Below are 23,511 nucleotides of genomic sequence, written 5' to 3'. Positions count from 1 at the left end.
AAAAAAATATAAACTAAGCCAAACTCGCAAACCTGCTTTAAACACTAATTAAAACAAAAGTGAAATTTAAAGCAAAAAGTCAAAACAAAACAAAACACAAAAGATAAATAACTCAGGCTTCCTTCGAACTCATGGTTTGAGCAGCAGCAGAGAGAATAGTTGCTCCTGCTCCTACGTTTTAAACAAAATCCACTCTGCTCTCCATCCAAAGCCCTCCCTCTCCCACTCTCCGCTGGCTCATGCTTATTTCCACTCACGCTCTGGGAGGTCTGAGCCAAGGGCCATTCAGTTGCAGCCTCGACACTAGATGCCAGTCAATCCTACACACTGCTCCTTTAAAGGAATGTTTAATTATCTGGGTTAGACTCTTTGTCGCTTTCTTGCCAAGAGTCAGATACTAATGTGAACTATGAAGCTGGAGACGGGAGATGTTAGCCTAGCTTAGCATAAAGAGCAAAAACAGCTAGCCTGGCTTGTTATTTTTGTCCAAGTTACACAAACAAGGTTACATGTTTTTATATTTCATCATATATATGTATGTGTATATAGTTCTATCAATCGTCTCCTTTAAATCCTTTTAAGAGAAGATTTGTTCCTGAGCTCTGAACCATCTCTGATTGTTGATGTACACATTTCGGCAGGCCCAAAGAAAGTTTTTATTTGAGTTTGGACTAGACCAAAAATTTTAAAGTGACAGTGAAGAAAAATAATAATAGTGTAATTTGCTGTTACATGTTCCCCAAATCTTTGCTCATGAGTCGTCACCTTTTTCTGGCTTCATTGTTAAACTTTGTCACACTTCTGTCTGCTTTGGCCTCTCAGTGTCTGAAATCTGCTGCTGTCCAGTGTTTCCTCTGTGGTTTAATGTAGCAGTGATGCTCAGTGTTCATTTAGTTTTATCTGATTTAAAATACAGTTTAGTGCATCAGAAGAATATGTCATATGATTAATGCAGTGTGTCATGGACAGCTGATCATTGATGATTAAAGACATTAAGGCAGATTCACAAACCATATTAAATTATGAACATAAATGTAAGAAATAAGAAAAGTTATTCAGAAACAAAACAGAATAAATTGTAGTTACTGAAAACAAAAACACGTTTTTCAAAATTAAAAACTAACTTAAAAAAGTAACTTTTAGACTAGATATTAGTTTGTTTGAGCAGCTGCTAAGAAAATGTTATAAATGACTTGCTTGATAAATATTTTTAAAAACATCACTGCTGTGTGAACACAGAGGACACAAAGTGTTAACTTTCTGCTTTCATCCTAACAGCATCAACTAACCAACTTTCTTCTCATTCATTGATTCATTCTCACTTTGTAGCTTTGTTTTCTCTCCTCTGCTGTTCATGTAACTGCACAGGCTTGTTGGTGTTCTAGATGGAAAAAAGACAAATAATTAAAATGTAAAGCTTTTTAATGTTGCATCAACCGGGACGATGTGCATGGTGCGAGGTGTCTTATTTATCAGAAAGTTTGTGTTTTTGGGGTGAAAAGAGATGAGCCAAAAAAACACAGATGAAGCAACGTGTAAACACAGCATGGAAAAGGCTACGGCACAAGGTGGTAATACAGCTTACTGGCATTCCCACCTGTTCCATCAGTTTTGTGTGAGATATAGTGGTCAAATTCTGTGTCACCGTTCCGGTCTGGTACATTATATCAAATATAATGTAACATCGGCCCAACACTTGTGAACAGTTTTAAGAGTGGGAAAAGAGTCCAAATATTCCGTTTATAATGATAGAAAACTTAGATTGGAAAAGCTGCAACCAGAGGATGATCAGCATTTTGTGTGTGTGTGTGTGTGTGTGTGTGTGTGTGTGTGTGTGTGCGGTTGCATACGTGTGTGTGTGCACAGTGGAAGTAGTGGGGGCAGCCATCCAAGCAGCAGCAGTCGTAGCAGCAGCAGGGAAAACAGCGGCAGCGGTAGTGTTGGCATTCCTATCGCTGTGCCTACACCCTCCCCGCCCTCCACCTTCCCAGGTAACCTACACACACACACACACACACACACACACTACGCACCTATACTCTACATCTTGTCTTTAATGTAGTCTGGTTTGTATGCTGTAAATTGGTGTTCATTGGGAATTAGATTTTTTGTTTTCTGTTAATGTGATTAGTATCCAGTAGTAAAAATAGTTTCAGATTGATAAAGCTAATGAGGATCCTAATAAATGAAATGATATTATTATTCATTATATATTTATTTCCCTTGTTCCCTTTTTTATTCTTATTTGTGCTTATTTCTCATTCTTCCTTTTTCCTTTTTTCCTGTTGATTTGTAATTTTTTCAGTCTTTTTCTTTGATGAGTAGCAATTATCAGCAAACAACTGTTATTATGCAGCTTAACAGTTTGGATGTTTTAATCTTCTTGTGTAACCTCTTGAGATATTTATATTAAGCTGTGGTTTCCTCACTCCCACCTTGAACCAACCTTCCTTCCTTCCTTCTTTCCTTTCCTCTGTGAAGTTTCCCCGACTGCTGGACCAGCTAGCTCTTCTTCCACTGCTCCTAACTCCTCCCCCTCCCCCTCCCCAACTCCTTCCTCCTTCTCCTCCTCCTCCTCCTCCACCACAACCTTAACACAACCCAACGCACCCCTGCCACCAAACTCAACTCCACAGCACACTGACTCATCCAAACCACAGCCACAATCAAACACACCCGCCAACACTTCCTCTCCCTCTAACCCCACCCCCAGCACGTCCGACGTCCAATCAGCTGTTTTGCCTGCAGAACTGTCTCCTCCCCTTCCTCCTGCCCCTCCTCCTCCACTTTCCTCCTCTTCCTCATCATCCACCGAAGGTGAGTTTCTCCAAAAACGTCACCGTCATTCTCCATTCACCTTGCCCTTAAAGCAAACTACTCATCAAGAAGTGCTGCTGGGATTTCATTAGGTCTGAACCTCACCCAGTGAGAGCTGTGATGTGTACGGGGTCTGGACAGATCGTCCACGGCTGCAGCTCACAATTGTTTCCATTATCAATTAATGCTGCTAGGGGTTTCTTTCAATGAAAACAATAATAAAAGACATAGTTTGATGATGTTGTTGAGTGGTATTGGATCATTCACCTCACCTGGCTGGAGCATCTGGTTTCACCGCCCACTGAAGCGCTGGCAGCGGCTCGGTGATCAGTAGATGTCGATGTCGTGGGCAGCGATCGCGGGGTCAGCTGGTCTTTATCCAAACCCCACGCTTGGTGTATTTCTGCCGCACGTATTATATTCATTTCAGCAATAATGCTGAAATAGTAGCACGAAGGTTGGAGGAGTTGTGGCCACTACATCTGGATGCCCAGGTGTCTTACTTTGTTCAATCAGCATTCCAAAACCCAAAGATATTTGGTTAACAGTGACATGAAATAGACCAAAATGTTTGGTATTTCAACTTGAATAATTGATTTTGTATTGATTAATTGATTGATTGTTTCAGCTCTTTTTACATGTGTGATGATTGTTTGATGTTCTCTTCAGGTTCAGGTTAGGTTAGGTTCAGATTAGGGCTGCAATTTAAAGGATAATTCTGGTATTTTTAAACCTGGCCCTATTTTTACACACTTTGGATTCTAAATGACCAGAAGGTACAAAAACTTTCCCACAAGGGGTGTCACGTAATTCTTTGGGGCAACTGCACCATCAAAGTACATGCAGGAAAAGTGCTTGTTGCTTGCTTGAGGCTCAGATTGTTATTCTAAATGTCTGACAACATCATGGAAATGATCCGAACAGAGAGATCCTTTTTGTGTAACCAGAAAAAATTCATATATCGCTATCATCAAAGCCACCAGACAAAAAAAAAAGTTGAAGCTGAAAACATCACAAATTGAGTGCTCATTGTTAGTTTTCAGAAAGAGCCACTGAATCTCTCCAATGTAATCAAATTACTTCCCAGCTCTAAACTGGATTTACAAACTTTTAGTTAGTACTTTGTGTAACCTTGGCACTCTCTACCGTCTCAGGTTCCATCGTCCCTCAGTTCTTCAGTATGAACCGGCCTCAGCCCCGACAGCAGACTCCACAAGTGGGGGGGTCACTGCCGTACCGCCGCCCCCCTTCTGTGACAGGTCAGCCAATAATAACGCAGAACCAGGTCAACGGTGTTAACTTCAGCGCCCCAAGCCCAGGTATGCAGTGTACAACAACTCTAACCTGCAGTCTGTTGAGGCTCAAACTGATTTATTCACACTAAATGTGTACACGAGACATTCAACTCTTATTCTGATGAATAAAAAGCTCAATATGTTAATTAACTCTTGATCTGTGTGTGTTGGCAGCCTCCCCCCCACCCCCCTCCCTCCTCCAGTTCACTCCTCAGCTTCCTCTGATGGGTTTCGTGGCTCGAGTTCAGGAGTCCAGTAAGTTTAGATATGATCAGCAGTTGTGAAATGTTGTGTGGAATTAACTTCATTTGTTAATGTGATCTATTTAATTAGATCTTACAGTGCAACATTGATTTTACGAATAGAGATGTTAAGGGAGATTTTTTTAAACCTGAGCCCTATTTTTTGCGTATTTTGGGTTCAACATGACTGTTAAATGGGCTGTAATTGACATCAAGATGGCGCCACGGATGGCCGCCAAGGTACTTTGCTCTCTGGTACTTTGCGTGTTTTTTTGTTGTTGTAGTTTATTTCTAATTTTCTTACTGTACATAGAGAGACAAAGAAAGTCAAATTCCTTGTTTGCTTGTACAAACCTGGCCAATAAAGTTGATTCTGATTCTGTAATGGCTGCAACATAATTCTTTTGTGCCCGGTCAAAGCACGTTTACTAAAAGTGCTGGTTTTTGCCACTGACAGGCACAGGTTGTTATTCTGTGTCTAACAGCATTACAAACATGGACCTTTTTGCTACAGAGTAAGGTCCTGTTTTTTTTTTTAAACCAGAAACAGGCTTTATGTTGTTCTTCAAAGCTATCAGACTCCATTAAAAAAAAAGAACCCAAGTCTCTGTGTGAGTTAAGTGTTTTAAAGGGTGAGGATCCATGACAACTCTCTTGTTCTAGAATGTAAAATGACAGATTTTGTCGATGGACAGTGACATGACTAGTTAAGCTAAAAGGATCTTCCAGGTCTGTCTCTGTGGAGATCCTTTCCATAATGTTGTCAGACACTTAGAATAGCAGTACGTGTCTGTTACTAGCAAAAACAAGCACTTTTACTGGTCCCACTTTGATCAGGCGCAGTTGCCCCAAAGGATTCCATTGCAGCCACTGCAGCCTGTTTAGCGGCTGCCTGCTGAGGCATCAGAATCAGAATTACTTTGATAATCCCCAGGGGCAGTCTACAGGACCAATTCCCAAACTTTTTCTACCTATTGATCATTGATCATAGACACCAAAATATTTAGAAATACCGCCAAAGTTAAAAATCTTAGACCTAAAACCTAAAGAGGTTTGCGTTTCTGAATGTATACTCTACTTTCTCATTTTCACATCCCCCCCCCACCTCCAGTCTCAGACAGCCCTCCTGCCCCTCACCCAGCTGCTGAGAACCAATCAGGGCTCGAGGAGCCCCTACCCACTCCTCAGCCATTAGAAGATGGACATGAAGAGGATTCAGCAGTAGTGGAGTACAATGACCCGTATGCTGAAGAAGACCCACCCTGGGCCCCCAGAAACTACCTGGAGAAAGGTAGACTACAGGAGCGCACTGGAAAGTCATAAAGCTGTGTCCCAGATCACGTAAAACACTGTGCATTAATACTACTGCATTAATACAAAGTCCACACTGTCTTCTGAGCTTCTGAGCTGTTCCTTGGGCTGGCCACCAATATCCCCTTTAGTTTTAATCATTCACAGCTATGATGAGCCCCTGTTGCATTTTGAGATTTTTTGGGAAATATACATCAATTACGTCAGAGTAACTGTATTGCTTACTTAGCCTGGGAGTATCACTGTCTATTCCACACAGAGAGTTCTACCGCTTATCAATTAAAAACTGGGATCGGATGTATTAATATTTAAAGGCCGATGTAACATTGGAGAAACTAGCAAGAGTAGCTTTATTTTGAAAGTAACCAACAAAAAATCCCACCCCCTCCCTTCAGGGCACATGGCCCGACTACTGCTGGTGGACGAATCCACAAGACATGAGAAGAGAGGCCACCACAGCTTCACAGTGGGATCTCTCGCTTAGTTTGTACACAACTGCTGACTGACAGTCTGCCTCAGCTTTTTCAGTCTGACAGATAAACAACTCTGTTAAATGCCACAATCATGTAAACAAGCAAAACAGCTGTCATGAACATAACGTTACTTTTAGCTCGTAGTTACTTCACTGTTTACTCAGAGGCAGTTTTTTGTGCTGTGAGCTCACGAAACGTTGCTGAGCCGCAGCTCAAATTTTGGCTGCGCTGTCTCTGCCATCCTTGTCCGATTGCCTCACCGGCTTTAGCTTTAGGTCTGTCTAGTCTTGTGGAAGGCTCCAGTCATGCACGATGAGTGCATGGGCAGTGTACATGCAGGTAAGCAGGTACATAGGTAGAAACAAACTGGATTTTTTTCTTTTTTTGGTCAAACCATATGACTTATTGATTGCTGCCAAGCTGTTAAACCCATGGAAACTTCCCTTCCCCTGGATCTAAAATATGAACTATGATAGACAGAGAGTTTTCATTCTTTTGCAGCAGAACCTAAAATGTTAAAAGAATTTCAACAAATATAACAAAAAATGCTTCTAAATTAAGTTGCATACCCTGCCTTTAAACACGTTGACTATTAGTAATAATATTTCGGTGTGTTTGTCGCTCTCCAGTGGTGGCCATCTATGATTATGGAGCCGACAAGGAGGATGAGTTGTCATTCCAGGAAGGAGCGATCATCTATGTGATCAAGAAGAACGAGGACGGGTGGTTTGAAGGAGTGATGCATGGGACCACCGGCCTCTTCCCTGGAAACTACGTGGAGTCCATCATGCACTACGCTGACTGAAGGAAAAGAAGTTTTTGTTTCCTGTGTTGTCTTAGTGTTTGCATGTGATCCGACCTACACTTCTGATTCTTGGATCTGAGCCAGGAGGGAAAAGCTGACTTGGTTCCATTTTTGTTTTTGGTTCCTTTAGATTCACACTAACCAATCACAGACAAGTCAGAGTCTGTGGACAAAAATCACTACTATTTTATTGTGAGTTTCTTTTATTGGACAGAATCTGATTCTAGCTCCTCTAAGTGGCTGTGAGTATGAGCTTCATTTTGTTCTTCATCCATCTCCCCACCCATAAGGCCTTGTATTTACGGGTTCAGATTATGTTCTCAAACAGGTTATTTGCACTGCACTTCTCTTGTTGGTGGACTGAGAGGTGTTTCAGGCATATTAATGTTGTTTGATTTGACCAGACTTAAAGATGCAATTTTAAATTTAGTTTTCTTGTGATCAAAAGAAATATATTTCAAGGTCCTGACATAGCAAGTTTGTTTTCTTGAAATCAAACAATTTGAAAAAAAAAAAAAAAAATCAACTCAAATGTATGCATTTCTGCATCCAACCAGTACATCCATTGCGGTCAAACACTAGAAACCTATCCAGAAATCATGGAAAAAATACACTCCTTATAACTCTGGCCTAGTGTCACGTCCAGTCAGAGGAGGTGTGAAGTGAAAAGTCTCCACTAGTTTCCAAGGTGACAATAAGAATATATATATATACGGAGATCTTACTGAGAGACGTCGTTTCTGAATGATTTGAATTAAATGATGAGTTATCACCTCAGTTGCAACATGTAACATGCCGCGCTTTCCGGAGCTGTCCTTGGTGCTGACAGCAGGTTGTGCTCCTCTGCCAGAGACGCAGCTTCATCAGCACCACAGCTGCTTCTGGACCCAAGTGTAACTGAGGTGAAGCTCTGGAGACCAACCGAAGCTTAGGTAGAAGCTGTGAAAACTTCAGATGATCATGGTGAAATTATTTTTAACGCATCATCAGTTGTGAAATATTAATTTCATGGTCATGGGAAAACAAATCTTGTTATGTTCAGGTCATGTTTGTGATGATAAGAAAACGATGCATTGAAAATAACTGCTTGTACACTACGGTATGTCTCACCCAACAGAGCAGATTCACAGTCTCACCAGAAGCGGAGATATGAGATTATTTTTAGTGTTATGAACAAACTATCATATGCCATATTTGGGGACTGATCCCAGAGTTTAAAGAGACAGAAACAAAGGAAGGTACACAAACACCATTTTGCACAAAACACTAAATTCAGAGGTTTCTTTCTACTTTCTTAGTTTTTTCCTCTTCTTTCCACCACTCTGTTGAAAGCCTTTACAGAACAGCTCATGCTTTCTGCTGGCTTAAAATGCATCAGTTTTGACTGTTATCATTAGTCAGTAAAGAAATACCACTACTTAACTGTATAGATACTGAAGTCTGGTCTACTGTTGTCAAAAATAGTCGGCAAAACTCTCCCCTTGATGATTTTCTAAGAGAATGTTCAGCAATCACATTGGTTGATGCTTGTTTCTAATTCTTTTAATCAGTTTGTGGAGAAAATGTCTTAAAAGTTTTAATCCTTAAAATTTCAATCCTGGTGGATTAGGTGCCACACGTGGTTACCATGGAAATAGCAATTTTAATATTAAACAGTAGCTGAGCACCTGGTGGATCTGGTTATAGTGCAGCCAAACAAACTTGGATTGTTTTAATAAAGACGTCTGTCAATAATAATTAGAGCCTCCATCTGATGTCCTGCTGCACACACAGACAGTAGCTGTGTTGGTGTCAGCAGTGATGTCATCGAGCTCTGACTGTTTGCTACAGAGAACATTGGAAAATGAACTAGAAACATCGTTCCTGCACAATTTGTAGATCTATTTTAAATGGATTTTTGAGACAATATCAACAGTATCAATTTGTTTTGATCAATATGGTTTTAGTACCAGACAATAAGCTTTATAAACATGTCCACAATCTGCCACCAATTTCTTTTCAGAGCCTGTATTTATGAAGTGTCTCCCAATTAGAAATCATTCGGAACTGGCCAAAATTTCAGTATGATGCATTTTTGATCCCACTTTTAAGACTAGGAGTGAAATCTATAATGAAATATAAATGTTTCCCCTTGAAAATACACCAAACGGACCCTTTTCCTTCCACGTGTTCAATGAAGTCTTGCTCCCAGTCATTTTTTCTTTATCCCCATCCTTGTCCTCAGCCTCACCTACTTTTGTCTAACCGATGTAAAGGATCAACCAGACGCTGGTTTATGTTTGATGAACAACAACTATAGTAACTTAGTTTCTATAGCGCCTTTCATGCAAACATGCAGTCCAAAGTGCTAAACATGACAAGATCAGATGAAAATAATAAGTATAAGTAGCAATACTAACAATAGCAATAACAGCAAACAAAAATATTTGATCACAGTACAATAAAAACATTTACAATGATGCGAGCAAAGTCCACCCAAATTAAAAGCACAAGTTACTAAAGGAACTTTGAAAAGAAAGTCAACAGGTGGTTAGACTACTACTCACTGTCTGAGTGTTACAAACTACAACATCAGACTAGTGTTAGTGTTTTTTTTACCTGACTCTCCTCCAGCTCTTCATCCATTTGACATTTGTCTTCACAAATCCCTCAACCTTCTTACTTCCTCAAGAGCCTTATTTTCACCTGATCTGGCACAAAAACTTTTCACTAATCAAACTGCAACAGCAGACAGACCTACAGTAAAACTCAAACTCAGTGAAGGAGCGTGAGTGAAGTGTTCATTAGACTGTGAATGAAGTCGGGGCAGACAGCATTCAGCACGATTTGTTATTTTGTGCCATAAATCATCCGTTTCCTTAATATCACATCCTTCTCTGATGTGAAGTCTGTAACTTGAGCCTCTGTGGTTTTATAGTGGCTCAAAAGTAGTAGTGGTGAAGAAACTGCCAAAAAACAAATGACCTTAAGCACATCTGGTCATCAGTGTGTTGAGGGACACGATTATTTTTGGATAATGTTGACTTTGTAGTAAAATGTACCATATTTAAAGCACCCCACCTGGATCGTTTCTGAGACCAATCAATATATCTGTACAGAGCCTACAAGGTGTCATCACATGAGCTAATAAACCTCATGATCTAAACCACTAGTGTGGAAGAGAAGTCAAAGATGAGCATTTAAACTCCTGTTATATTGAAAGTGTCCTGTGGAGTTTTCACCACTAGCAGTGCTGAGGAGGGATCCATTTTGTTTTATGATTCACATTCCTGCCAATGGTTTATCATTATTGTACAGACCCCCAGGCAGAAGTAACAGCATGTCAACAGCAGATAAGAGGAAGACTATCAAAAAGCAAAAGTTGGTGTAAAAATGGGTGGAAATTGATTCTTTATTAATTCCCTAATTGATTCCTGATCAATTTTCTGTCTGAAAAAAGGACACCAACACAGATTTTTAGAAGGCAGCTGTTACATGGCTGCCAATGTGGTGCTACTGTTGGTTACGGACGTGATGGAAGGGACAGTTTGGAACCGGTTCATAGCAAACTGGTTTGCAATTACCATCTCTAGATGTAAAGAATTTCAAAATCTGAAGAAAAATTGGCTTTCAAATGTTTTGCATGTAACACTTTTGGCAGAGCTCAAGGATACAGACTGTTTTAGTGAGAAACACTGACTGTAAACAGAACTGTTGTTTACAAGAAAACTCCACAGAGCACCTTTAAGTCTGCTTTAATCTAAATTGTTAGGATCAGACCAGGATGAGGACTTGTTCCAGTAATCCAGTGCAGTATTGATACTGTCATACCAAACTACCCCAGTAAACTGAAACATTTGACATGGATTCACAAATATTACAAGTTGTCCTCTGTATGATCTCTGAGCCTGTTCGGTCGCTGTGGATTTGCTGCCTCAGCGTTCCTGTAGTCATGTAGTGAAGTGGACCCGACCAAACCGTCTGGTGGACATTGTGGACCTCTTGCCAGTTTTCAAGTTTACAGTGCGTTTGCCTGCATGCCTGATTTATATAACTGAGATTTTGATTTACAATGTTTTCTTTTCATTTTTTTAATTTCACGAACTTGCTTTTATTCTGTGTGATCAGTTGGAGGTCGTGATGTTTTCCTTCAGTGCTGTAATGGCCTGAGAAAGAAGGCCTGAGTGGTTGGGCTCCAGGCTGACTCTCAGATGGAGGCGGAGGTATTTTTGTGCCATATATGTAGGTGTTGTATGAATGCAGGTAAGTGAGAGTGTGTTAGAGTGTGTACGGTGTTTGTGTGTGTGTGAAGCAGTATGAACCAAACCTTCCCTTGTGGACTCATGTTGTGACTATGGACCTGAAAACAGTCTTTCCTTGTTCTACAGTGTTATTTAAGAGGCATGTTACCACAAAAACCAGAGTATGCCAGATTAATTCTCCCATTAGACGTGTGGAGAAAGCAGAATTCCTGTATTTTTAGCCACACGTGCCTGAGATGTGGTTCAAGCATTCATGTTCCCCTCAGGATGAATTGTTATAACTTTGGCAATCCTCTGGCTTTTCATCATCAGGTTTGTGTTCATCTGGTCTGCTGGACTCTAAACATGTTGGCACACTCTGGGTTGTTTGTTTTTTTTTGCCTGCAGTATCCCTTTAAACAGTGTGGACTGACTAATGACATTATCTGTGAAATGTTAAAGACCGTTTCTCTCTGGCTGATTTTACCAGGAATCTGCTTCTTCTTCTCCTTGTAGACGTGTAACCTCTGACTGCATTTTTAGAGCTTGTGTCTAAAGAAAATAGGCTCCAGTTTGGATCTAAAGTCAAACAAATCTACTATCAAATCTTTTACATCCAAATAGTTCAGGTCAGAACTAAACAGAGGATATGTGATCTTGTGTGGGCAAACTTGTATTTCAGTTCTTTGAATGTCACTGAAAAACTATTTTTACCAGAAATTTGCTACATCTCATTTATGCATGACTCATCTTTCAAATCAGATCTGTTTGTTCCACGTTTTTATTTAGACATTTAACATGTAAAAATCAATAGGAGAGCACTTCACTTTAAAGGGTAACCTATTTGTACATATTTTGGTGTCAAGTACACTAAGGACTAGGAGCCAAAGGTTTTGGAACTGGTCCTGTAGACTGTTATTCATGGTGTCTGACAGGAACCCTACAGAGATACACCACTAAGATCCTTTTTGTTTAACCAGAAGCAGCCACTAAATCACTCTCTTCAAAGCCACCAGACTCCCTTGACAAAAACAATAACTTTACCTCGTAGAACACAGGAGTTGTTGGTACACTCCACATGTTTTGGTACCCAGCAGTCATTTAGACATCAAAATATGTAAAAATATGGCCCCGGATTAAAAATGCCAAAATTACTCTTTAATTTGAGATTAGAAACTTGCCTCTCGATCTGCAGTTTCTTCCTGGTAGAACGTGACGTCCGGAGAAACACTCTGCTTCCCAAAATGAACAACGACTGACAGCACATTGTTCCTTTGTAATAAAGAAAAGTGAAATTACAAAGTAAATGTTTCAACAGCCTGTCTGTGTCACTCTCTCTTCTTTATTACAAGTTGTCTTAGAGGCTGCAGGGAAATCAGACTATTTGTTTCTTACTGAAGGAGTACGCAGTCATCTGATATGGAAATCCATAGTTTCTCACATAAATGTTTTATGACAGTACAGGACGTTTCTTTCAAAATGATACACAGGTTTTTATCCTTCATAATTCATAAGTGAACACAGCTTCAGTTAATTCCATGATTAATCTGCAGATTATTTGATCCATAAAATGTCAGAAAATAGTTTTTAAAAAGGCCATCATATGTTTTCATAGCACAAGTTGACGTCTTCAAATCACAGTTGTGGTTAAAACTTTACATACACTTGTAAAAAAAACAAGACAAACGTACATTGCGGCAGCCTCGGGTTTTCAATGATTTCTGCAACTTATTTTAGTGTGACTGAGTGACTGTAGCAAAAGAAAAAAATGAAACAAAGTTTGGTTCTGTAAATTTATTATGAATCTGCATTTTTCTTAAATAAGCAAAAAAGCACTGTACTCAATTAGTTAAATAATTCTTGGCAAAATACGACATCCATTCATCTAAATATACTAAATGAGGACCTTTAATATTAATTTAACACAGTGTCCTCTTCAAACAACAAGATGGGTATTAAGATGAATGAAAACAGCACCCCTGTTATTGCAGGCCTGGGGGTGTTCAGGGTCTTTACTGGCCTTCATAAACATTTTTGATGGAGGACCAGTTTTGCCGTAACACCTACGTCTGACATACACTACTCACTAAAAGTTAGGGATATTCAGCTTTCAGGTGAAATTTCAGGATGAACCTAAAATGCATTCTAACCTTTCCAGGTGAACTTAATGTGACCTTCTCTAAACCTTTGAATGCACATGTCCAACTGTTCAGTGTCTCAGTACTTTCTGCACCAGCTGCTGTTCTCTAACAAGAAGCTTAACAGCAACATTCACAACAGGTTTGATCCATGAATCCACCAATACATTTCCTGCTTCAGTTAGAATTGGTATTTAAACAGTCCTCCTCATCCTGCTGTTCACATTCTGACATCATGAGACCAAGACGACACCTAACAGTTGATCAGCAGCACCTCAACACTGGAGGCTTCAAACAGGAAGTCCTCAGACGGAGGTGTTCACTGAGCTTAGAGGGTCACAGAGTGTCATCAGGAGGTTGGAACAGTGATACAGAGACTGGAAGAGTCACAGAAAGGAGAGGAGTGGACGTCCTTTGGCCACATCCCAATTTATTGAGACACTGAACATGTTTTGTTGTGGTATACCTACTACTGTTGATAGATTTTCTTCAAATACATTGTTTAAGATGAATAAAATTACCAGTGCATGCTTCTACTTAACTGTAGCATTCACTGTTATGAGAATTGCATCCAAGGACATGCTCACGAATTGCCAGACAGAGTGGCAATCGAGGGTGTGCTCTGCAACGGTGTGAAGCCTCATATCTACAAGGACAAGAAGAAGTTCTCACGCCAGTAGATGATCACACGATGTGTGAGAACTACACCCACAACGCCCATTATAAATAAAACTGTATATGCTCACCAGATGAGCCTTTTACTCTGTAACCTCCATGATGTTGTTGCACTGTCAAACGCTCCTCTTACATGTAAGATTAAACTTTGTTATAACTTGCAAGCTGGCTCCAATCTCCTCTACCTAAAGAAGAAGTCTTTTGACATTCACTTTTTACATTTTCCATATATTTCACCTGAAAGTCGAATATCCCTAACTTGTTGTGAGTAGTGTAAGTCACACTAGCTAGCTATAGATGTTAGCTAAACTGAATTATTGCTTAGTTTCTGATGTAAACTGGTGTTTATACAGTTCAGATGACATTTATACATAAAGCTGGCACATTTTGAACAAATCGTTGGGTGTTTTTCGGTTTCGGAGAGAAGAAAACAACATTATAGTCTGACAGTCTTCTTCGCCCTGACAAAGGCTCGCAGCCCAATAAAGAGTGAAGTAGTTCTGAAGATTCAGCTCTCTCAACTTCTGGGCTTCCACCAAGAGGAGCCACGTAGAGAGATTAGATCACATAAGTGCTAAGAGGCCAAGGAGTTCTTCTGATGGAGACCACAAAGAAGCAGAACACTCTGGAGATCCAGTTCCGTCAACTTCTGGCCTCAGATCCTCCACAAAGACGCTCTGCACCATGCAGAGGTAAGGCAATAATTCTAACATTATTATCACCCATTTAACAATTCAATGATTATCTTACTCACTCTTTTGTTTGTTCAACGTTCTCCTGAACCAGACAGAGGAATAACAATGTTAACACTTGGCTCCTTTACAGTTATTTAACAATTTAGTTCTCAGTTGAAGTTTGATGTTGCACGTCAATGATTTTTCACTAAGTAGATGACATTAACAAAGTAATTTAATAAATCTTGTGTCTTTTATCACCTTTTCAGAAGTCAGTGATAATTTAGTTAGATACGTTTTTTTTTTTTTACATACTATAGATAGCTTGTATCTAATTTCTTAGGGCAGGACTCTGTCTCTGGCTGTCCTGGTACATTTTAGAGAGGATGTGGACCAGCCAAGCAGCTCAGGACACCTTAACACCACAGCAGTCCTCAGCACCCAACCTGCTTCCAGACCCTGAGCACTACCTGAAGAGCAGAAGATGACGAGCCCCTGTGCTGGTCCACGCTCTGCCTTCCTACACAGCCTACTGTGAACTAGGTCAATAAAATGTTATACTTATTTTTCTTCTATACTGCTATAACCTCCCATGTGCAATAGCCTTTTTATCTCATTCATTCACCATACAATTATTGTTTGTACATACTGTATATGTATACATATATATATTTATTCCCTTTCTTTTTCCATATCTTATTTCTTCTTTTCTTTTTTACATATTTTTTTATATATTTATACTTCTGTATGTGTGAACTGCTGCTGACTGGGAATTTCCCCATTGTGGGATAAATAAAGGCTTATCTTATCTTATCTTATCTTAAAAGACAACATCAGACATCTAAAATGATTATGTGACTTGACTGACTCTCATTGTACCCAGCGTCTCGCCTAGAGCCAGCTGGGATTGGCTCGAGCCCCTCGGTATGGACGATGGATGGATGGATGGATGGATGGATGGATGGACTCTCATTGATGTCAGGTTACCGTAACATAGTGAATAGCCATTTGTACATTTCTTTTAACACAGTTCTATGAGGGAATTAACACGGGCCAGCAGAAATGTTATAAATCCTATTTTTATATACACGCTGATGTATACAATAATTTATGATACATACATGAATCAAACATTATTTATAATACATATATATGCAAGGCACATTCACTGCATTGTTTGATACGTAAGGTAAACCAGATTTCTTTTACACAGGACACAGCTCCAGAAAGATCACCATATTCAGAATGAATGTTTCATAATATTGAGTGGTAACAGTTAAATTCTTATTTTAACATAACACTGACAATCTACATTTGTTCTTTTTCAAATAACAACCACTGTGGTCCTTTTCCAATTGGTCATCATTTTATGATATGCTTTTAAAGTATGCATGACCATTATGTGCAGACATATAGCAAAAATAGATTGTACATATTTGATTAAGGCCAGTGTCCTACACATTTATGACACTGTGACATTAAATTCCACCACTCTCTAAAATATCTTCACTGAGGCCTAAAAGCTGCCATCTTTAGCTTCTTCGCAATTTGTTAAAAGCAGCTGACAAAACATCGCAGGTTGGCCTTGGGTTATCTCTTTGCTCCACGTCACGTAAAATGTTCTCTTTGAAGGAAAATTCGCTCTGTTGTGTTTAAACTGCGGCAAAGACAACGTGCGTACATCATAGCCTGTAGTCTTTTACGCAGTTTGACGTAAGCAAAACACCGGAAGTAAATTGCAAGGGCTTTTGGGTAAAGGAACAAGTCAGTTAGCTAGTCGAGTTAACGTTATTTTGTGGTCATTTTTACCTTCAAAAGTTGTGCCTTATGGGGTTCTGATCAGTACTGACACAATTCAGCCTAAATTACCAGTTATTATTGTAAAGTGTGAGCGTTTCCCGCTTAGAAGGGAGTTGAAATACCATGACATGGAACTACTCTACCCATAATGCATCGCTCCTGCGGGGGTCAAAGCAGAATTTAAACAGCTAAAGCAACTGACTTGAGCATAACAGGCAGGATAACGCTGTAACACACCGAGTGTTCCCTCGGTTTACGTGTGCTGGTTTTGATAGACTGTTATATAGTCCCTGAGCCGGTCTGACTGGATCTTGCCGGCAGGACTCTTCAGTTTTTGACATGACTTCGCCGGTTTTTGTCAGTTAGCGCTGCTAGGCTAAGCTAACTCGTTGCTAACTGGACTCGGAGCTCATGTGATGACTTTCAGCCTGCAGCTGCTCTGTTTCTCTCCTTCAGAGATGAAATAAGTCGTGTCGTCTATTATAGGGATGGTTTCTTTTCTGTAATAACTTGTATAAAGTAGAGTTTTCTAAAAGTGCTGATCCTCAGAGAGTCAGAGACCATGACCCTCGCCCCGAAGGAACTGTCCAATCTACTGAGCATCATCTCGGAGGAGGCTTGCACCAACACCTTCGAAAGCCTCTCCACCCATTTCCATCATTACTTCGGGAAGGCGGAGCACTTTAGGGTGGGTTCGGTGCTGGTCATGCTCCTCCAGCAGCCGGACCTGCTGCCCAGCTCCCCGCAGCGGCTCACCGCCCTCTACCTGCTGTGGGAGATGTACCGCACCGAGCCGCTGGCAGCCAACCCGTTCGCCGCCGTGTTCGCCCATCTGCTGAACCCCGCACCTGCCGGCGAGGAGCCGGAGAAGGTGCTGTCCGGTAGGTCTGCCACTGGGGCCTTTACTGCTCACAGCTTATTAAATGTTATCCTGTTCGTCCAAGACTGGGACAGTGGAGGTTGTCCAGCAGTGTTAACATACTGTGTCCTCAGGTCCACACTAATACCATAGAACATACACTGCTCACTAAAAGTTGGGGATGTTCGACTTTCAGGTGAAATATATGGAAAATGTAAAAAGTGAATGCTACAGTGATATTATATCATGAAAGTAGGACATTTAAGTAGAAGCATGCAATGGTGATTTTATTCATCTTAAACAATGTATTTGAAGAAAATCTACCAACAGTGGTAGGTATACCACAACAAAACATGTTCAGTGTCTCAATAAATTGGGACGTGGCCAAAGGACGTCCACTCCTCTCCTTTCTGTGACTCTTCCAGTCTCTGTATCACTGTTCCAACCTCCTGATGACACTCTGTGACCCTCTAAGCTCAGTGAACACCTCCGTCTGAGGACTTCCTGTTTGAAGCCTCCAGTGTTGAGGTGCTGCTGATCAACTGTTAGGTGTCGTCTTGGTCTCATGATGTCAGAATGTGAACAGCAGGATGAGGAGGACTGTTTAAATACCAATTCTACCTGAAGCAGGAAATGTATTGGTGGATTCATGGATCAAACCTGTTGTGAATGTTGCTGTTAAGCTTCTTGTTAGAGAACAGCAACTGGTGCAGAAAGTACTGAAACACTGAACAGTTGGACATGTGCATTCAAAGGTTTAGAGAAGGTCACATTAAGTTCACCTGGAAAGGTTAGAATGTATTTTAGGTTCATCCTGAAATTTCACCTGAAAGCTGAATATCCCTAACTTTTAGTGAGTAGTGTATGTATAATCTATGTATGCAGTTTTAGCTGAAACTCTTTAAAAGAGTCTCTGATGCCATTAAACACTGTGTGGATGCAGTATTTTGCTCCATGAGCTGTTTCCAGCTCCACCAATGAGAGGGTTCGCTGAGTTTGTTTGTTGGAAGTCAATGGTGAATTTGAATTTAATATTTGAATACTTAACTGTTACAGGAACTGTGAACTGTAAATCCTCTCTGTGCATTCTGTTTGTGTTTCCACTAAAGACCGGACTAATCCAGGACACTTTAGCTCTAGAGAGTTGTGACATTTTCCCATATTCCATGACATTTTATAAGCCAGACAATTAATAGATAAATTGCAAGTAATAATAAAAAATGCCAAAATTGCCAAATACAAGGAATCTGCCTTGGTATATTGATGCACCGAAAAACATAGTTAGAAAATACAGAGCCATACAGAAATAAAAAAATATAAAGCGAGCCAAGAATTAAAAAACGTGAAATAGAAAATTGATATTAAATGAAAAAAATCTAAATAATATAAGAAATGTACAGACAAACAAACTTCAGAATGAAGTATGAGTGTCATGTGCGAAGGAGTCCCACAGTCTGCAGGTTGATGGTCAGCCAGTAGTCATGCGTCCAACGTCACTGTGGATAAAAGAGTCCTCACTTACCCTTTAAGACACCTCATGTGTGCCACAACTTCATTCGGCATTTGCTCTAAATCTTCGTTAAATACACAAAGGAGCAAAGCCAATGAAGAAAGTAACCGTGCTTCCTGTGAAACCTCGTTCTCCATCAGCACTCCTTCAAAGACATCTGTTTCATGTCATGTGATCTCCGTAGGCTTCCTGCCTCCCATCACCCAGCCGGAGAAGTTCTTCTTGTCCCAGCTGATGTTGGCGCCACCCAGGGACCTCTTCAAGAAGACGCCCAGACAGGTGTCCTGCATGGACGTCAGCAACATGCCCCAGTCCATAGACATCAGTGGGCTTCAGCTCGCCTTAGCAGGTCAGTGCACGCCAACGGCTTTCACTTCACATTTCAGTGTAGCTGAAAATATAAGGTTGTTCAGAGAGGAGAGCAACGGAAGCGTGAGAGCGTCTCTGTGATGAACTGAAATACATCTGCTCCATGTGAAAGAAACTTTAAACTTCTTCAGTTTGGATAATCAGCAGTCTCACGCTGCTCCTCGGTGTAATAAGAAGTAACAAAGTGAACCGATTGAGCAGCTAGACAGGTTTGTTGAACCACTCGTACCACCAAGGCAGTTAGAGGGCTGCTACTGGACCGCACCCTAACCTCAAGCACGGTTTCATTATATTTCGACGGCAAAAGAACCAGCTGGCAGCTAGCAAAACGTGTCCATCCACCGTTGTTGCTGTCATGCCTGAAGTTGGAGCTAGTGTTGCTGGGAAATGGGAGACATGCACGGTGATGCAATGACAAAAAAGCAAAACGGTTCTTAGAAGGTTTGCAGGTTGACCCAACTGTGAAGTGGCAGTAGCATGAAGAAAGAAGGCGACACTCCACCATCAGCCTGACCATTATCTATTTATTTATCTGTCTGTCTGTCTGTCTGTCTGTCTGTCTGTCTATATTCAACTAATTTGTCATTGTTTGTTTGCTTGTTGTGCAGAGCGTCAGTCAGAGCTGCCTACTCAGAGCAAGGCCAGCTTCCCCAGCATCCTGAATGACCCAGATCCGGACTCGTCTAACTCAGGATTCGACAGCTCAGTGGCCAATCAGATCATAGAGTCTCTGGTCACAGGCCCCCGCCCTCCACTGGAGAGTAAGTGTTCTTCGTGCTCATGTCGTTCACATCAATTACATTACAATTACATACTCCAGTTCATGTTAAACTGTCCAGGGTGTCAGCGATCAGGTTCCAGAACAAGAGAGAAATCATAGAAAAACACAGGTTGCACTAGATCCCGTCAACTTCTAAATTCTGAATGTTTTTATCCGTGTTGCAGTTTTCTAAATGTCTCCGAGTCAGCAAAAAAGATCGGTTTCTCTGTTGTGGTGTCCGATGATTAGAATTCTTTGCTGTTCACATTCTGACTAATGGTGCTGACTCTGTGAATATGAGGACGCCTCCAAAGCTGGTGCAGTTGCTGCCATGGTTACTAGAACAAACAGTTGACTGAGTACCATCTGCTGCCAAGATGAATCTAAAATGAACTGGAATCTGGCCGCCAGTAGGTTGGTAACTAAACACATTCTCTGCTATCTTGTCTCCACAGGTCACTTCCGCCCCGAGTTCATCCGGCCGCCGCCTCCTCTGCACGTGTGCGAGGACGAGCTGGCGTGGCTGAACCCCACCGAGCCGGACCACAGCGTGCAGTGGGATCGCTCCATGTGTGTGAAGAACAGCACTGGCGTGGAGATCAAACGCATCATGTCCAAGGCCTTCAAGAGCCCGCTGTCGGCCCAGCAGCAGTCCCAGGTGAGCAGCCGTTCTTACAGTGTGTTAGTCCGTCGGACTTACTGTTCATGGTTCTCAGCTCCAAGATCACTACAATACTTTTTCCCCCATTTTTTGTTCCTCCTGTCTCTTCAGCTGCTGGCCGAGCTGGAGAAGGACCCGAAGCTGGTGTATCACATCGGCCTGTCCCCGGCGAAGCTCCCCGACCTGGTGGAGAACAACCCGCTGGTGGCCATCGAGATGCTGCTGAAGCTGATGCAGAGCAGCCAGATCACAGAGTATTTCTCAGTGCTGGTCAACATGGACATGTCGCTGCACTCCATGGAGGTCGTCAACAGGTACAGTGGACAGCTACGACTCTGCTCCACATTTCTCATCTTCTGTCACTGAAGACCAGATGCTTTTACTTTGGTAAAAGTACTAATAAAACCCTGTGAAACCACTTGAGTAACTTACCCACTGTATGTCTTTACTTCGCTCCAAGGGTAACTCTTACAATCTTACAACCTGGGCCCTATTTTTACATATTTTGGGTTCAAAATTATTAGTTGGTAACAATGTTGGAATTGGTTCAGTAGAAACGGGCAACGTAATCGTTAGGGGAAACTCCCACCAATCAAAGTACGTCCAGTAAAAGTGCTTGTTTTGCTGCGGCTCAGGTTGTTGTGGAAAACGTCTTCTAACATCATGGGAAGGATCCCTACCGAGACAGACCTGTGAGATACTTTTCCTTTAACCACAAACAGTTGTTATCTTGCTCTCTTCAAAGACACCAAACTCCATCGACAGAAACAGTCATTTCAGAACACACTGTTTTGCGGCTGAGACGATCTACTGGATCTGCTAGAAAACTTTTTGTGCCTACATGTTATTTAGACACCAATATATGCAAAATGAGCCCAGGTTTAAATATACTGGAGTTCTCCTTCAAGTGATCAACACTGCACATTTTTCACCGCAGACTCTTGAATGTATTCATGTATTACTTTTCAGCTACTGCTGTTGATGGCAGCTGTGTTCAGAGTGGATAATGTGCAGGCAGGATTCTTAAAGTTTCTTTAAAGGAGTCTTTGTCTTTCATGCTTCGTCAGGTTGACCACAGCTGTGGATTTACCTCCAGAGTTCATCCACCTCTACATCTCCAACTGCATCTCCACCTGTGAGCAAATCAAAGACAAATACATGCAGGTACGGCTCTTCAATGACAACATTAATAAAACCTGAGTTATGCTGGTAAAGCCAGTTTGAGCTGAGCATGCCTCTTTTGTTATTTTCTATCGATGTAGATATGTTATGCACCTTCAGGTGATGGTATAGACAGAGATTATTTCTGAAACGGTGCTTAAATTCTTGTGAGGATGGAGATGGTTTTAGATTGAAAATGCTTGATGAAAATGTATTAGTGTGGACGTAGCCTGTAGGGAGTTGATTAGTTCCTCTGAGCTAAACTGATGCAACAGTGCTGTAAAACCTCCTCCTTCGTGAAGACTCTGCTGAAATGTTATGTTTTAGCAGAAGAAGTTTCAGTTTGTTTTGATTAGTGTGCAATATTTGTGCTTTTCCCCAGAACCGCCTGGTCCGTCTGGTCTGCGTCTTCCTCCAGTCGCTGATCCGAAACAAGATCATTAATGTGCAGGACCTCTTCATCGAGGTCCAGGCCTTCTGCATCGAGTTTAGTCGCATCCGCGAAGCCGCCGGCCTCTTCCGCCTCCTCAAGACCCTGGATACCGGAGAAAACCCCGCCGAGGCCAAACCTGCCAAATAAAGATCCTCTCAGACAGAGACAGAAAATAATGCCACCTTTCAAAAATGTCAAAGGGACACGGCGTGGTTCACCAGGAACCTCCTTTATGTCTTTGTACATCACAGGAGCAGAAAGTGGTGCAGCCGGCTCACACGGGAATATTGTAAATATGTAGTGAGGTTTTCTTCAGACTCTCAAATCTCCTGTCCTCTCACTGCTCCAGTTCTGCCTCTGAACTCTGTCACCATCTTCCCCTCTCTCTTTTCCAGAACTAAAACAAGGACACTCTCAGTTCAGCATCGCATTTTTATACCAGTGCTCTTTCCTTTGGAAGTAAAATCTTGCAAGGTTTCTCTTATTAAACAAATTGTTTAACTGAGTCTTTCAGGTTGTATGTTTCTTCACTTCATGTTCATGTGGTGTATCAGCAGTTGTAGCGCGATGAAGTCAGTTGGATAGTTGGATACTGGACAGACATTCAGTCCCAATGTTGGCAGCAGGAGGACGCTTGGCTCAGCTCAGCTGAACCACTGGACTGACTGAGGGCCTGTCAGCAAAAACTAGGATCATAAATATCATTTAATACCTCCATGCTGACTTGACTATTGGTGAAAATTATGATTAAAAAATGGGTCTTTTCAGGTGATTTTAGGGCACTATTGTTATTTTACACCAACAATGTATTGCTTTTTAAAAATATTTTTATGGAAAACCATTTTTATTATTTTTAAGGAAATCTGTCCAATGTAGTAACTTCAGGTGTCGATTCAGAGAGAAAGTTTAAGTGTCCTTGAAAAGTCATGGAATAGTTTAGATATTCTGTCCGTTAAGAGCATGGAAACCCTGTTGTTCTCTGAGTTTAGATTCTCAGACTAACACTCATGTCTGTACAGCTATAAAAGAAGCTACGACCAACTGTCAACATCTGGTTACCTTAGCATAAAGACTGGAAACAGCCTGGCTCCATCCACAGGTAACAAAATCCTCTAAAGCTCACTGATGAACACATCATGTAATTTGTTTAATCTGCACAAAACACAAAATGTAAAAAGGAGGAATTTGCTGCATTTATGACCTCACACATGATGGTTGATGAAAGACTCCCATGTTTAGAACTTGCGAGCGTTCACATCATCACGATGCCTGTGTGATCACAGAGTTGGCTGAAGGTCAGCTAAAACA

General features: G+C 41.2%; 2 protein-coding genes across 2 annotated transcripts in view; both read left to right on the top strand.

Annotated features, from left to right (window-relative positions):
- The window catches only part of LOC139208003 (abl interactor 2-like), a 43,878-nt gene extending 36,829 nt beyond the window's left edge, over positions 1–7,049 (top strand). The window contains exons 6-10 of the mRNA XM_070837534.1: positions 1,867–1,991; positions 2,132–2,137; positions 4,287–4,367; positions 5,466–5,645; positions 6,768–7,049. Coding sequence (XP_070693635.1) covers positions 1,867–1,991; positions 2,132–2,137; positions 4,287–4,367; positions 5,466–5,645; positions 6,768–6,943 — 568 coding nt within the window. The 3' untranslated portion in view covers positions 6,944–7,049. The remainder of the gene's footprint in view (positions 1–1,866; positions 1,992–2,131; positions 2,138–4,286; positions 4,368–5,465; positions 5,646–6,767) is intronic.
- A 9,504-nt stretch (positions 7,050–16,553) lies between these two features.
- On the top strand, positions 16,554–22,708 carry cnot11 (CCR4-NOT transcription complex, subunit 11). Its single transcript, XM_070838115.1, has 7 exons — positions 16,554–17,331; positions 19,004–19,168; positions 19,797–19,949; positions 20,404–20,606; positions 20,721–20,923; positions 21,677–21,773; positions 22,153–22,708. Exons 1-7 carry the CDS (start codon positions 17,013–17,015, stop codon positions 22,348–22,350), a joined length of 1,338 nt encoding a protein of 445 aa, XP_070694216.1. The 5' UTR covers positions 16,554–17,012; the 3' UTR covers positions 22,351–22,708.
- The last annotated feature ends 803 nt before the right edge of the window (positions 22,709–23,511 follow it).

Source organism: Pempheris klunzingeri, chromosome 10, assembly GCF_042242105.1.
Source record: "Pempheris klunzingeri isolate RE-2024b chromosome 10, fPemKlu1.hap1, whole genome shotgun sequence".
NCBI classification, from domain to species: Eukaryota; Metazoa; Chordata; class Actinopteri; order Acropomatiformes; family Pempheridae; genus Pempheris; species Pempheris klunzingeri.
Note: the sequence above shows the minus strand (reverse complement) of the source record. Positions and strands in the feature narration are given on the sequence as shown.

Bases quoted from the DNA above. Each gene is read 5' to 3' on its own strand.
- cnot11 (XM_070838115.1), top strand. From the start codon at position 17,013: ATGACCCTCGCCCCGAAGGAACTGTCCAATCTACTGAGCATCATCTCG. The intron at 19,169-19,796 runs GTCAGTGCACGC...CTTGTTGTGCAG, and splicing joins GCTTCAGCTCGCCTTAGCAG to AGCGTCAGTCAGAGCTGCCT. The intron at 20,924-21,676 runs GTACAGTGGACA...ATGCTTCGTCAG, and splicing joins TCCATGGAGGTCGTCAACAG to GTTGACCACAGCTGTGGATT.